This window comes from Cetorhinus maximus, chromosome 4 (assembly GCF_964194155.1).
Source record: "Cetorhinus maximus chromosome 4, sCetMax3.hap1.1, whole genome shotgun sequence".
In the NCBI taxonomy this organism is placed as follows: domain Eukaryota; kingdom Metazoa; phylum Chordata; class Chondrichthyes; order Lamniformes; family Cetorhinidae; genus Cetorhinus; species Cetorhinus maximus.
This window is the reverse complement of record NC_135882.1, coordinates 142970284-142985101: the sequence shown is the minus strand read 5'-3', so window position 1 is coordinate 142985101 and position 14818 is coordinate 142970284. Positions and strand designations below refer to the sequence as shown.

General features: G+C 42.6%; 1 protein-coding gene across 2 annotated transcripts in view; it reads left to right on the top strand.

The window, feature by feature from the left end:
• LOC144679945 (protein NDRG1-like) overlaps positions 1–3328 on the top strand; it is a 96088-nt gene extending 92760 nt beyond the window's left edge. For both annotated transcript variants that reach the window (XM_078540937.1, XM_078540936.1), the window contains 2 exons: positions 933–984; positions 1091–3328. In XM_078540937.1, the coding sequence (XP_078397063.1) occupies positions 933–984; positions 1091–1311 (273 nt within the window). In that variant the 3' untranslated portion in view covers positions 1312–3328. The remainder of the gene's footprint in view (positions 1–932; positions 985–1090) is intronic.
• Positions 3329–14818: the final 11490 nt, after the last annotated feature.

The window sequence follows — 14818 nt, the reverse complement described above, 5'->3', positions numbered from 1 at the left end:
CTCACCAAGGTTCTATACAACTCCAACATGACCTCCCTACTTTTGTAATCTATGCCTCAATTGATGAAGGCAAGTGTCCCATATATGCCTTTTTCACCACCCCACTAACCTGCCCCTCTGCCTTCAGAGATCTACAGACACACATGCCAAGGTCTCTTTGTTCCTCAGAACTTCCTAGTGCCATGCCGTTCATTGAATACTTCCTTGTCAAATTACTCCTTCCAAAGTATATCACCTCACACTTTTCAGGGTTAAATTCCATCTGCCACTTATCTGTCCATTTGATCATCCTGTCTATATCTTCCTGTAGCCCAAGACACTCAACCTCACTGTTAACCACTCGGCCAATCCCAGCTAGGAGCAGTAGTAGGCCATTCAACCCTTCAATCCTGCTTTGCCATTCAATAAGATCATGGCTGATCTGATTGTAACCTCCAGCCTACCCTCAATAACCTTTTCATCCTCTTTTTTTTTCTCACCCTCTTGTTAATCAAGGATCCATCTAGCTCTGCCTTAAATATTCAAAGACCCTGCTTCCACTGCCATTTTTGAGGAAGTGTTCCAAAGACTAACGACCCTCTGAGAAGAAATTTCTCCTCATTCTGTTTTAAATGAGCAGCCCCTTATTTTTAAACCGTGACCCCTAGCTCTAGATTCTCCCACAAGAGGGAACATCCTGTCCACATCCACTCCATCAAGACCCCTGAGAATCTTGTGTTTCAATCAAGTCACCTCCTACTCTTCTAAGCTCCAGTGGATACAAGTCTAACCTGTCCAACCTTTCCTCAAAAGACAACCCATCTATTCCTGGTATTTGCCTAGTAAACCTTCCAAATAAAAGACACATTATGTAAGCAGATGGATAATTTATAGAAGAAAATTTAAAATGCATTAAACGTTTCAGAACTTTCATTTTTGGTTTTCTCTTGCAGCCAGCAAAGCTTACAGAAGCTTTCAAATACTTTGTGCAAGGCATGGGCTACAGTAAGTAGAAAGCATTTACCTTAAATGGTTTGGTACAGTATTAACACTCGACCATTATACCTTGTTAGCCATGCATTCTTTCATTTTCCCTGTTCTTTAATCGTAGTGCCTGCAGCCAGCATGACTCGTCTTATGAGGTCCCGTTCAGCATCCGGATCCAGTGTAGTGTCCCTAGAGGGCAACAGGAGTCGAGCTCATACCGGGGAGGCATCAAAGTTTTATAGCCACCCAGCTACGGGGCTGAACCAAAACACCAATGCTAACTCAAATACTCATGTGGGAGCTGTTCAAAACTCTGGCCCTCAATCAGCAGAAATTTCATGTTGAAAACCCCTCTTTCTACCTTAAAAAGTCAAAGCAAGTGTAAAGTTACCCTTTAAAGCATAAGTGTGAACATAGCCTGAAGCTTTTTTTAAAAAGGACATCAGGACTAAAAATGAATAAAGGCGCACAGACTAAAAATCTACTTCTATTTTGTGCATGCTCTCTTGCTATTACTCTTCTAATTGTTGCCATAATTTGGAATCAAAGGGTCCATGCAAAATCTGAAGGTAAAACAAAACAAATGCTGTTTCTTTTTCTTGCACCTTTTCAGGGAGTAGTGCATTATGGGTAACAACATTTTGCAAGCATTACTTGCCCATGAGTCATATGAAGCTGGAGTTGAATGTTGAGATGTACATAGTTTGATTAATCTTCTTAAAAGTATTAAATCTTGTTGGTTTGTATAACTTTTTATCAAATTTCAGTTGGTTGTTTTTTCCTCCTTGTTGACATGCTGTTGTTTTAAACCAGAAACATTTATGTGGCTTTTTAAAAAAAATTCTGGTTAAGTATATATGTAGGCTGATACTGCTTCTTCTTTGTATAACCCTGTCTTTTTCTGATCTGCATGAATTTGAGTAGGATTTTGATCCTTTTTCTAAAAAGTTAGGCTAAAAGTGCTTAGCATGTTGTTTCATGTATTTCCTGGTTGTGTAACCTAATTAATCCAAAGTATGCATTTATATTGTACTACAGAAATTTGTATTTTTGAATTATTTTGTAAGTTTTCTTTGAAATGCAGCTGCTGTGCTTTTTGGGGAGAACTCTTCAGAGGAGCTCTAATGAAAATTGCACTCAAATCACTTCCTTTCAAATGATGACTGACATGGTGTAACTTTCCAGACTTCATGATTTTTCTTTAGCAGGAGTTCTTTCAGGGCATTCATTTACTGTACATTGTCCTGAAATGTGTGGACAGCAGCATTCTAGCATGAACTTTGTATCGTGAAAATATAGTACCTTATCAGCATTTGGCCTCATTTCTGTTTCTTAGCCCAAAAAAAGCATCTTTCTTCCTTTCCCCACTCCCTACAGACTTGATCTTCAAGCGCATCTTAAATTCTATGCAATTTGTACCTTAAAGCACAGAAATAGGCCATTTGGCTCAGCAGGTTTATGCCTGTTTGTGCTCCACATGAGCCTCTTCCCACCTTATTTCATCTTTCCCCTATCAACTATGTTGAATTTGGAAATTGTTTCTATCCACGTTAGCATTTTGAGGTTACAATTTAAACACAGGTTCTGTAATCAACCTAGATGCATTTCCTCAAAGGTGAAAGCTTTCAGTACTTAGAATTTTTTTTTTTTTACAGATTTTAGATACTGTCTGAAAAATAGACTGTAATATCTAGGGTGCTGTCTCAGTGTGATCCCTTATTGTGGTGCCCATAAACATACAAAAACACACCCCATTTAAACATTTACATTATAAAAGTTTGTTTCTACCCTTTCCTGCTACACCATCAGAACCAGATTGGTTCCTTGCAAGGTTGCCTCCAACAGGAAACTTGGTCATGGTAACACTGTATGGAAGTGCTGAATGAAACCTTTGCCAAGCAAAGGAAATGGATGTGTTACATCTGCCATTTCAATTTTGGCTCCAAGGAGGCTTGGACCCTTTTTCTCTACCATATACAGACAGCAATAAAATGACTAAATTGAGTATCAAATGCAGTGATTTTGTTTTTTTTGGGCTGGGATGGTGGTGAGAGGATGCCATTCTTGTCTTTGCCTTTAAGGCAAATACTGTTAACAGCTTTGGGCTATGTGTTTTGAGTCATGCTGATGTTCAGGGGCCAAGTTTTTGCTGTCTATTATTGAATGAGAATGGTTTCCTGTGATTCTCATCACCTATCTGTAGTTTGCAATTTAAATCAACAATCCTAGTATTGGCTATGACTCTTTTTGATCCTGCAAATGATAATACTGAACAAATAGATTGAAATCAAAGTGTTTGAAAAGTTAAGTTGACAGTGACATTTATATTTATTTTGAAAATAAACTTTTGAAACTTTACAAATTGCTTCTGAAACAAAACTTTTCTTTTTTATTTAATGTTTATGCAGGTTAATGAATTGAGAGTTTTAAATGGGATTTAAGTGTATGAACACTGATTTTCAAGTTCTTCAACTACCATGAGCCATTAAGTCTCGGTAGACCAGGAGAAGGGACAATGACAATTCAATTAACTAGCACAAACTGTTCGATGAACCTGGTATACACTACTTAGCTACTTATTACCCAACCTGCTGAATCATATTGGGCAGATTTAATGCCCTGTTCCCTTGAAGGTGAGTTCAGAGGCGTGGGAGCATGCAGGGCGGAGATTCTACCTCCCTCTGATCCTTTTTAAGGCTGCTGAAGGACAATCCTGTTTGGAGGCGAACTGAGGCTGCTGCCTCCTCTTCTGCACCCTCCGCCACTTCACTGGTGCACCCCTTTCTGGAATACCCTTCCTCCTCCACTTGTCCACCCCAGTGCAATACCAACAGTGACCACCACTCCTTGTGGTGCTGCTGGTAATGGAGAACTGCTGGCAGCTCTCAGCAAAGTCACAAACTCTCCCAGTTCCTCCACATCACCCAGGAGGAAACTCTTTCGAGTTACCAACAGTCACAGATTGCAACTTCTTTTGAGTACAATCACAGTTCTTGGTTTTCCAGGAGTGGGACATGAACCCACAACCCTCTGATTCAAAGGCGAGGGTGCTATGAACTGAGCCACAGCTGACACCACCTGGCAGCTCTCAGGGCGGGCTATCCATCCCACACACAATAGTGCAGCAATTAAATGTCTCTGGTGCAGCAAGGAGCCCAAGTTGTAGGGTTCATGCTGCCAGGCATTTAGTACTGTCAGGACTCTCGGAGATCAGGTTGGTGGGTGGGTATGCCACCAGATTTCATTGAGGATACCTGGTCGGGTATGCCACCAGATTTCCCTTTTGACTACCTAGTTAGCACATTATGCTATTGTGATGAGCAATAGGATTCTGACCACATCAAAGGAATACTAGTTTCATGAAGAGGAAGTCTTGCTAATATAACTTGCTGGCTTTTTTTTCACGGTGTGACAAAATGACCTTTATCAAGAGCTGAAAATAAAGTAGCTATCAATGTTTATTTTACAATGGATACGTAATTGATTGACTGAAAATTTAAAGGGTACCCAGCACTCCAATGCCAATGTTTAAAATGGATAATTGCTTTATCTTGGGCAAAAGAAGATGGCCATTTGCATAAAAGTTGCCAGTTTATACTGTTTTAAGCAACTAGAATTGTATCTAAGATAGAGGTGGCTTAGCAAAGACTGGAATTGTGACCTCTGGTCACCCTTTGAGAAGGTCTTCATTCTTACCTTGCCCATCCTCAGCTACTTAATGTTCTTCCCTCCGTTATAAAAAGTCAGGCATTGGTGCTAACTGACCATTCTTCTGATAATGAAGCAGCCAATGGGCAGAATTTTGCCCTTGGGTGGGGTGGTTGGGAAGCCGACCGCATCGGGATTTCACGCTGCTGGGCCAATTGAGCGGCAGCACTGAGCACTGCCTGTTTGGGCTGGTGCGAGCTGGCCGAGTGTGAACTTCACGCATGCGTGTGAGTGAGTGCTGCATAATCTCCAAGGCACAAGAGCTGCCTCAAGGAGATGAGATATTACATTTTATTTTCTTTTTTTTAAAATAAATTATCCCCTCATGTGACATGAGCAGGGACATATTAATGCAAAATTAAAGTTTTAATTTGCTTTTGGATGAGGTTTCCAAAAAATGCAAAGGCCGCTTGGCCTTTTCCTCCATCCGCCGACCATTGGGTTGAACGGGCAGTGAAAAATTTATGTTAATTGATAACTTAATGGCCTTAACAGGCCTTTTGTCGGCCTGCTCCAGCGCACACCCACCCGATCAAATATCTATGCATATGAACCCTCAGTTCCCTCTGTTCCTTCATATTCTTTAGAATTGTGTGATTGCTTATATACTCTGTCTCCATTCCTTCTGCCAAAATGCATCACCTTACAATTCTCTGTATTAAATTCTAGCTGCCACTTGTTTGTCCATTCTGCTAGTCTATCCATATCCTATTGCAATTGATTAGTGTTATCCTCACTGTTTGCCATATTTCCAAATTTGATATCATTGGCAAATCTTGAAATTTTATCCTGAATGCCAATATCCAAGTTATTTATATATATAGCACTGAACTTTGGGGAACACCGCTGTCTACCACCTCCATTCTGAAAAACAACATTTTTCATAAAGACATCTGTCCTTATGCCAATTTTTTTTATCTAAGCAGACACTGAACATCCTATTTCATGAGCCTCAATTTTGTTAACTAGCCTTTTCTATAGTACTTTGTCAAACGCTTTCTTAAAATTCATATAGACAACATCCATTGCATTCCCTTCATCAAACCTTCTCTGTTACTTCATCAAAAAATTTCAATTACATCAGTCAAACATAATCTGCCTTTTGGAAATCTGTCCTGGATCTCCTAAATTAGGACAAACCTCTCCAAGTGGCTGTTATTTTTTTTCCTTGATTGTTGTTTCTAAAACCTTACCACTGATGTTAAACTGACTACCTGTAGTTACTAGGAAGGTATTTATATCCTTTTTTGAATAATTTGAATATTTGACATTGTGCAATCCTCTGGAACTGCCCCATACCCAGGGAAGTTTGGAAGATGATGGAAAACCCTTCCTACTTTCTTTAGCACCCTGGGATACAAGCCATCCAGTCCAGGTGACTTGTCCACCTTAAGGATAGCCAGCCTTCCAAGTACACCATGTCTATCAATCTTCAGCCTATCCATTACCTCTATCACCTCCTCTCCTTCTGATATTTTGTCAGCACCTCTTCCTTAGTAAACACTGGAACAAAGTACTCATTAAGCTTTCTAAGCCTTGCCCCGCCCCTCTAAACTTATATTGCCTTCTTTGTCCCTAATAGGACCCACTTTGCCTCTTACTACCTGCTTACTTTTAATGCTTGTAGAAGATTTTTGGGTTTCCTTTTATGTTGACTGCCTCTCAATTCTCATATTCTCTCCTTGTTAAACTTGTTTTCCTCTTCACTTCCCCTCTCAACTTATTGCGTTTGGCCAAGCTCCCACCTGATCCGCATCATACACCTTTTTTGCTTCATTATGTTCTCCATTTCCCTTATTATCTAAGGAACCCTAACTTTGGTTCCCCTACCTTCCTCATTTTTGGACTGCACCTAGCGTGTACCAGAAACATCTCCTCCTTAAAGATCACCTGTTCTGGTACAGTTTTCCTGCCAGTCTTTGGTTCCATTGTACACTGGCTAGGTCCGCTGCCATTCCATTGAACTTAGCCCTCTTCCAATTAGAAGTTCTACTTTAGATTGTTCTTTGCTCTCCTCCATTACGAATCTAAACCTTTTGATATAATAATCACTTTTACCCAACTGTTCCCCCACAGACAATTGGTCCACTTGACCCACCTCATTCCCACCACCAGGTCCAGCAATGCCTCCTTTCTAGTTGGACTGAGAAGATACTGGTCAAGGAAATTCTCCTGATCACTTTTGCCATTGAACACTACAATCACATTTCAGAAATTCATTCTCCTTTCCCTTTACTCTAATGTTATTTCATTTTATATTTGGGTAACTGAAGTCCCCCAATATCACCACTCTATAGTTCTTGCATACCTCAATGATTTCCTTGCAGATTTGCTCCTCTATCTCTCTCTCACATTTTGGAGGCCTGTGGAATGTCCTCATTAGGGTCATACCTTTCTATCTTCTCAAAACTAACCAAATGGACTATGTCCTTGCTCCCTCAAGAACATCATGTCTTTCTAATTATACAATGTCTTCCTGAATCAGTATTGCTCCTCCCTTTTGTCCTTCCCTACCTTTTCTGCACACTTTAAATCTTTGAATATTAAATGCCCAGTCTTCGCCTTTTTAAAGCTATTTTTCATCAATGCTGCTAAATCATATTCCCACACAGCAATTTGCCCTTGTAACTCACAAATCTTATTTACTACACTTGTGCGTTTAATACATGCACTCTAAATCTGCCTTTGTATTCCTCATAGCCCTTCTTAGACTGCTCTTAACTAATAGGAAGTAGAGTAGGAGTAGGAGAGCATCTAGGATCCAGTGGTCATATGATAAGAATAAACAATTCAGAGAGTATGCAAAAAAGAAAGTGTCACAAAATCATTGACTGAATAGTAGAATTTGAGGAAATTAAAAATATTGAAAGTAGAGAGAAAATCACTCCTGAAAGGGTAGTGGGGTAGTTTCAAAAGGGAAATAGACATCTTTTGGAGAGAAATAATTTGCAAGGCTACAAGGAAAGAAAAGGGGAGTAGGATGAATTGGATAGCTCTTTCACAGAACCAGAGCAGGTTATGATGGGCTGAAAGGCCTCCTCCTGCCCTATGTCATTTCCATGGTTGGATGGTTTACAATAGAAGGATGGTGGACTGTACTCTCAACAGAAGCAGTTAAATGGCAAAAGTAGCTGATGTGTTTAATGAGGAATGAGACAATTAGTAGAGGTAGTAGGTTTTTAAACATTTACTGGATCTAGTCAGTTGGAGGATTGGGTAACTGTACGAAGATGAACAAAAGCTGTGAAAAGTCAAGATACTGACTGCAAGATTGTTGTAATGTCAAAGAACAATAATGGGCTTTCAAGTATGCTGATTAATGTTTTGTGCTATTACTATGAATAAGAAAAAAATTCCTGCAATTCTCACACTCTCACTGGGTAATTCTGAGTTTGTGCAATAATATAAAACTGAAGACAATGAACCAGCAACCAATTTTAACATTCCCAATTTTAATTTCAATTGAGGCTAATGGTCAACATCACTCACCTCCTTGCTTCAATCACATCAGTCTGTCCTCTCTGAAGATGTCAAAAGAGATGCTGAAAATTTGAAAACCAATCATTACAAATTCTGAGATAAAAGCAAAAAACTGCGGATGCTGGAAATCCAAAACAAAAACAAAAATACCTGGAAAAACTCAGCAGGTCTGGCAGCATCTGCGGAGAGGAGCACAGTTAACGTTTCAAGTCCGAATGACCCTTCAACAGAAATTCTGAACCTCCTGTCTTTCTCCGGTTCCTCCCCCAATCTCCCGTCATGCTTTACCTGAACATATCTTGTTTGTGAGGTTTCACCAACTTCTGTCCCATTGAGGTGTATCCCCCTTACTGGTTCACAATGGCACCCTCACCTCAGGAACTGCCCATCTCCCTTTCAAAAATGGCGTCCCAACCCCTCTGTCTTTGCAAACTATCACCCCATCTCCAACTTTTCCTGCCTCTCAAAAATTATTGAGCTTGTTTCTCACATCTTTGCTCATCTTTCCTATAATTCTATTGTAAACCTCCCCAACCAGGTTTTCATTCCTTCCACGCACTGAAACAGTTCTTATCAAAGTAACAAATGACATATGTTAAAAACAAAAAACTGCAGACGCTGGAAATCCAAAACAAAAACGGAAATATCTGGAAAAACTCAGCAGGTCTGGCAGCATCGGCGGAGAGGAACACAGATGACGTTTCGAGTCCTCATGACCCTTCAACAGAACTAAGTAAAAATAGGAGAAGGGTGAAATTTAAGCTGGTTTAAGATGGGGGGGTGGGGGGAGAAGTGGGGGGGGGCGGGGGTAGGGTGCGTGGTTGCAGAGACAAGCAAGCAGTGATAGGAGCAGATAACCAAAAGATGTCACAGACAAAAGGACAAAGAGGTGTTGAAGGTGGTGATATTATCTAAAAGAATGTGCTAATTAAGAATGGATAGCAGGACACGCAAGGTACAGATAGCTCTAGTGGGGGTGGGGTGAAATAAGATTAAAAGGGCATAAAAGGTATAGATTTTAAAATAATGGAAATAGGTGGGAAAAAAAAATCTATATAAATTATTGGAAGAAACAAAAGGGAGGGGAAAGAAATGGAAAGGAGGTGGGGATGGAGGAGGGAGTTCAAGATCTAAAGTTGTTGAACTCAATATTCAGTCCAGAAGGCTGTAAAGTGCCTAGTCGGAAGATGAGGTGCCGTTCCTCCAGTTTGCGTTGAGCTTCACTGGAACAATGCAACAAGCCAAGGACAGACATGTGGGCAAGAGAGCAGGGTGGAGTATTAAAATGGCAAGCGACAGGGAGGTCTGGGTCATTCTTGCGGACAGACCGAAGGTGTTCTGCACAGCGGTCGCCCAGTCTACGTTTGGTCTCTCCAATGTAGAGGAAACCGCATTGGGAGCAACGAATGCAGTAGACTAAGTTGGGGGAAATGCAAGTGAAATGCTGCTTCACTTGAAAGGAGTGTTTGGGCCCTTGGACAGTGAGGAGAGAGGAAGTGAAGGGGCAGGTGTTGCATATTTTGCGTATGCATGGGGAGGTGCCGTAGGTGGGGGTTGAGGAGTAGGGGGTGATGGAGGAGTGGACCAGGGTGTCACGGAGGGAATGATCCCTACGGAATGCCGCCGGGGGGGGGTGGAGGGAAGATGTGTTTGGTGGTGGCATCATGCTGGAGTTGGCGGAAATGGCGGAGGATGATCCTTTGAATGCGGAGGCTGGTGGGGTGATAAGTGAGGACAAGGGGGACCGTATCATGTTTCTGGGAAGGAGGAGAAGGCGTGAAGGCGGATGCGCGGGATATGGGCCGGACACGGTTGAGGGCCCTGTCAACGACCGTGGGTGGAAAACCTCGGTTAAGGAAGGAGGACATGTCAGAGGAGCTGTTTTTGAAGGTAGCGTCATCAGAACAGATGCGACGGAGGCGAAGGAACTGAGAGAATGGGATGGAGTCCTTACAGGAAGCGGGGTGTGAGGAGCTGTAGTCGAGGTAGCTGTGGAAGTCGGTAGGCTTGGAATGGATATTGGTGCACAGTCTATCATCAGAAATTGAGACAGAGAGGTCAAGGAAGGGAAGAGAAGTGTCAGAGATGGACCATGTGAAAATGATGGAGGGGTGGAGATTGGAAGCAAAATTAATAAATTTTTCCAGGTCCAGACGAGAGCATGAAGCAGCACCGAAGTAATCATCGATGTACCGGAGAAAGAGTTGTGGGAGGGGGCCGGAGTAGGACTGGAACAAGGAATGTTCCACATACCCCATAAAGAGACAGGCATAGCTGGGGCCCATGCGGGTACCCATAGCCACACCTTTTATTTGGAGGAAGTGAGAGGAGTTAAAGGAGAAATTGTTCAGTGTGAGAACAAGTTCAGCCAGACGGAGGAGAGTAGTGGTGGATGGGGATTATTCGGGCCTCTGTTCGAGGAAGAAGCTGAGAGCCCTCAGACCATCCTGGCGGGGGATGGAGGTGTAGAGGGATTGGACATCCATGGTGAAGAGGAGGCTGTTGGGGCCAGGGAACTGGAAATTGTTGATGTGACGTAAGGTGTCAGAGGAATCACAGATGTAAGTGGGAAGGGACTGGACAAGGGGAGAGAGAAAGGAGTCAAGATAACGAGAAATGGTCCATCTCTGACACTTCCCCCGCGCATCCGCCCTCACGCCTTCTCCTCCCTCCCAGAAACATGATAGGGTCCCCCTTGTCCTCACTTATCTCCCCACCAGCCTCTGCATTCAAAGGATCTTCCTCCGCCATTTCCGCCAACTCCAGCATGATGCCACCACCAAACACATCTTCCCTTCACCCCCACCGGCGGCATTCCGTAGGGATCGTTCCCTCCGTGACACCGTGGTCCACTCCTCCATCACCCCCTACTCCTCAACCCCCACCTACGGCACCTCCCCATGCATACGCAAAATATGCAACACCAGCCCCTTCACTTCCTCTCTCCTCACCGTCCAAGGGCCCAAACACTCCTTTCAAGTGAAGCAGCATTTCACTTGCATTTCCCCCAACTTAGTCTACTGCATTCGTTGCTCCCAATGCGGTTTCCTCTACATTGGACAGACCAAATGTAGACTGGGCAACCGCTTTGCAGAACACCTTCGGTCTGTCCGCCAGAATGACCCAGACCTCCCTGTCGCTTGCCATTTTAATACTCCACCCTGCTCTCTTGCCCACATGTCTGTCCTTGGCTTGTTGCATTGTTCCAGTGAAGCTCAACGCAAACTGGAGGAACGGCACCTCATCTTCCGACAAGGCACTTTACAGCCTTCTGGACTGAATATTGAGTTCAACAACTTTAGATCTTGAACTCCCTCCTCCATCCCCACCCCCTTTCCATTTCTTCCCCCTCCCTTTTGTTTCTTCCAATAATTTATATAGATTTTTTTTTTCCCACCTATTTCCATTATTTTAAAATCTATACCTTTTATGCCCTTTTAATCTTATTTCACCCCACCCCCACTAGAGCTATCTGTACCTTGCGTGTCCTGCTATCCATTCTTAATTAGCACATTCTTTTAGATAATATCACCACCTTCAACACCTCTTTGTCCTTTTGTCTGTGACATCTTTTGGTTATCTGCTCCTATCACTGCTTGCTTGTCCGTACAACTCCGCCCCCCCCCACTTCTCCCCCCACCCCCCCACCCACCTTAAACCAGCTTAAATTTCACCCCTCTCCTATTTTTACTTAGTTCTGTTGAAGGGTCATGAGGACTCGAAACGTCAACTTTGTTCTTCTCTGCCGATGCTGCCAGACCTGCTGATTTTTTCCAGGTATTTCTGTTTTTGTAAATGACATATGTCCTTGTGGCTATGGTGCATTAATAGACTTAGGTTTTCCAATCATCATGTAAACAGCAATCCATTAAAATAAACAAGTTACTCCATGTATTTTCCAAGTGGAAAATCTAGGCTACAATGTTAAAAAGGGAGCATTAGTCAACTTGAATTTCTATAGCATCTTTCATGACTTCAGAAGCTTTACACCCAAAGATACTTTTGAAGTGTGATCAGTTTTCTAATGTAGGAAACACAGCAGCCTATTTGTGCCTAGTAAGGTGGCACAAATAGCAATGTCACAATGACCAAATAACTTGCTTCAGTGATGTTAATTGAGGAAATTAGTGGACAGAATCAGATATAGTCATCAGCTCTTCTTTAAAAAATTACCAAGGAATCTTATATACCCATCTCAACTTAACATTTCTTCTGAAAGATGACCCTTCAAAGAGTGAAGTACTGAAATGTCAGCCTAGTATTATGTGGTCAAATCATTATAGTGGGTCTTCAACCCACAACCTGCCAAGAGACACAAGTGCTATCACTGAGCAATAGCTGACACCTACCATGGATCGAATCAAGGTACTAAATTAGCAAGTTTCTAGGTGGCAAAATAGGAGGCAGAGCAAATAATAAGGAAGAATGCAACCATATTCAGAAATGTTAGACCTGCTGGATGAAGTTTATTGGTAAGTGTGAGATTATTAGTATTGAAGCAAGGAATCGAAAAATTAATAAGAAAGATATGTATGTTTTAAAAAAAAAATTTCTCAAGATGTGGATATTTCCAACAAGCCTAGAATTTATTGCCTTTCTCTAGTTGCCCTGAGAGGTTGGTGGCGGTGGGACTTGTACATGAACTGCTGCAGTCTCTGTGATAAAACTGTTCCCATAATACTGTTAGTTAGGGGGTTCCAGAATTTTGGTCCAGTGAAAATATTCCCATACACATCGTGCCCTTACCTTCAATGCTGTGGCAGTCATGGGTTGGGAAGTATTGCTAAAGCATTAGCAAGTCATTTAGTCTAACTTGTAAATGGTACATACTGCAGCTACGATATGCTGGTGGTGGAAGGAGTGGATACTTAGTTGAGTAAATGAGATGCTGACCAAGTGGACTGCTTTACCCTGGATGGTGAAGATCTTCTTGAATGTTGTTGTAGCTATGCCATCGAGACAAATGGAGAGTATCCCGTTATCCCATCATATCCTTGCCGTGTACCTTGTAGATGATGGAGAGGTTTTGGAGACTCAGATGATGAGCCATCTGCCACAGAACACCCATGTAGCTCACTCTAATAGCCATGGCAATTATATGTCTAGTCTCATTGAGTTTTTGGTTAGTGGTGCACCTATCAGGATGGTGATGGTGTGTGGCTCAGCGATAATAATGCCATTGAATGTTAAGAGGTTGCAGTCATAATGGATAGGTTTGAAACTGTCATCAAAATGATTCACATCAATGAAAAAGTAAATTAAAATAATGAGGATTACATTTACGAGAGATCAACACACATTTGGTTAAATATGGTGATCATGAGATAGCAGTAAAGCCAATGTGAACTGTCCTGGTTACTATTTGTAGGAAGAGCATTATTGCCATTAAGAAGGTACAGAGATAGGTTATGAAGGCAGTTCTCTTAATACCAGACCCACAATCTGCAAGGCTAAATTAGAGAAGCTCTGGTTGTTCTTGTTGGAGCAAAGGAGATTGAAAAGAGACTTGATGGAGGTGTAAAGGATTATGATAGGCTTAGATAACATAGAAAAAGAAGAGCTGTTCCCATTAGCTGATGGTGCAAGGACTAGGGGACATAGATTTAAGAGTTTGGGCAAGAGATGCAAAGGAGATGTGAGGGAGAAATTTTTTTATGCAACGAGTGGTAATGGAACTGCTGCCTTCCAGGATGCTGGAAGCGGAGATGATCAATGGTTTCAAAAGGAAATTGGATGGACACTTGAGGGAAATTGAGGATTATGGGGAATGAACAGGGCATTGAGTTTGTTTTCTTTTGAAAAAAAACTCTGGACTGAATCTTCTGGTCCTGTTGGCAATGGGCGTAATGGTGGGCATGAGCAGACAATATGGCGAGATGGCCAAAAATTGGTTTTACGCCATTGTGAAACCAGTTTACGATTGTCCACTCCACTCATCAATGGCGTTTCCTGTCGCCGCACGTTGAACCTAATTTCAATACTTTAGCAGCTCTGCTTGCTGGGATTATCCGCCCACACCGACGTGTTTTACAACTGTACATAAGCAATACGCGCCTGGCAGGCTGCACTTCGTCTGGGACTTAGAGGTTTGTTTGCCTACCTTGCTTTGGGCAGCACTCACAGTCTTTAGCGCCAGGCTTCGCAGGCAGCACCACATCACTTTTAGGGGGGCTTATGGACAGGTCTCTACCTGCCACAACAGCCGTAAGGTGGATGTGGCTTTTCAACAGCTGCAGGACTAGGGATTGCTTGGGGAAGGGGGAGAAGTGGCCTCAGGCAAGGGAAGAGGCTGCAAGACGAGAGCTGTACTGGGGAAGGGGGGTTTCTCAAGGTGTGTGGGGATAAATGTTGATCTGCGTAAGTGGCCTCAAGGTGGTGAGGGCTGAGGACGCAGTCTGCAGGGGAGATGAGGCATGATGGAGATGTGAGGGTGTGTGGGAGTGAGTGGTGATGTCCTTTGAGCTGGCAGTGAGTGAGATGCCAGTGAATGTGTGATGGGCTTGCGACTGTGTGAGTTTAGAGTGATGAGATGGTTGCCTTACCCTGGCAACAAGGATGAGATCATTCATTCGTTCTCTGCACTGAATGGCCAACCTTTTCTGTGCCGCATTGGCACTGACCACCACTCCACTGCCTTGCAAGCCAGAGTGGTGAGATTGTTGTA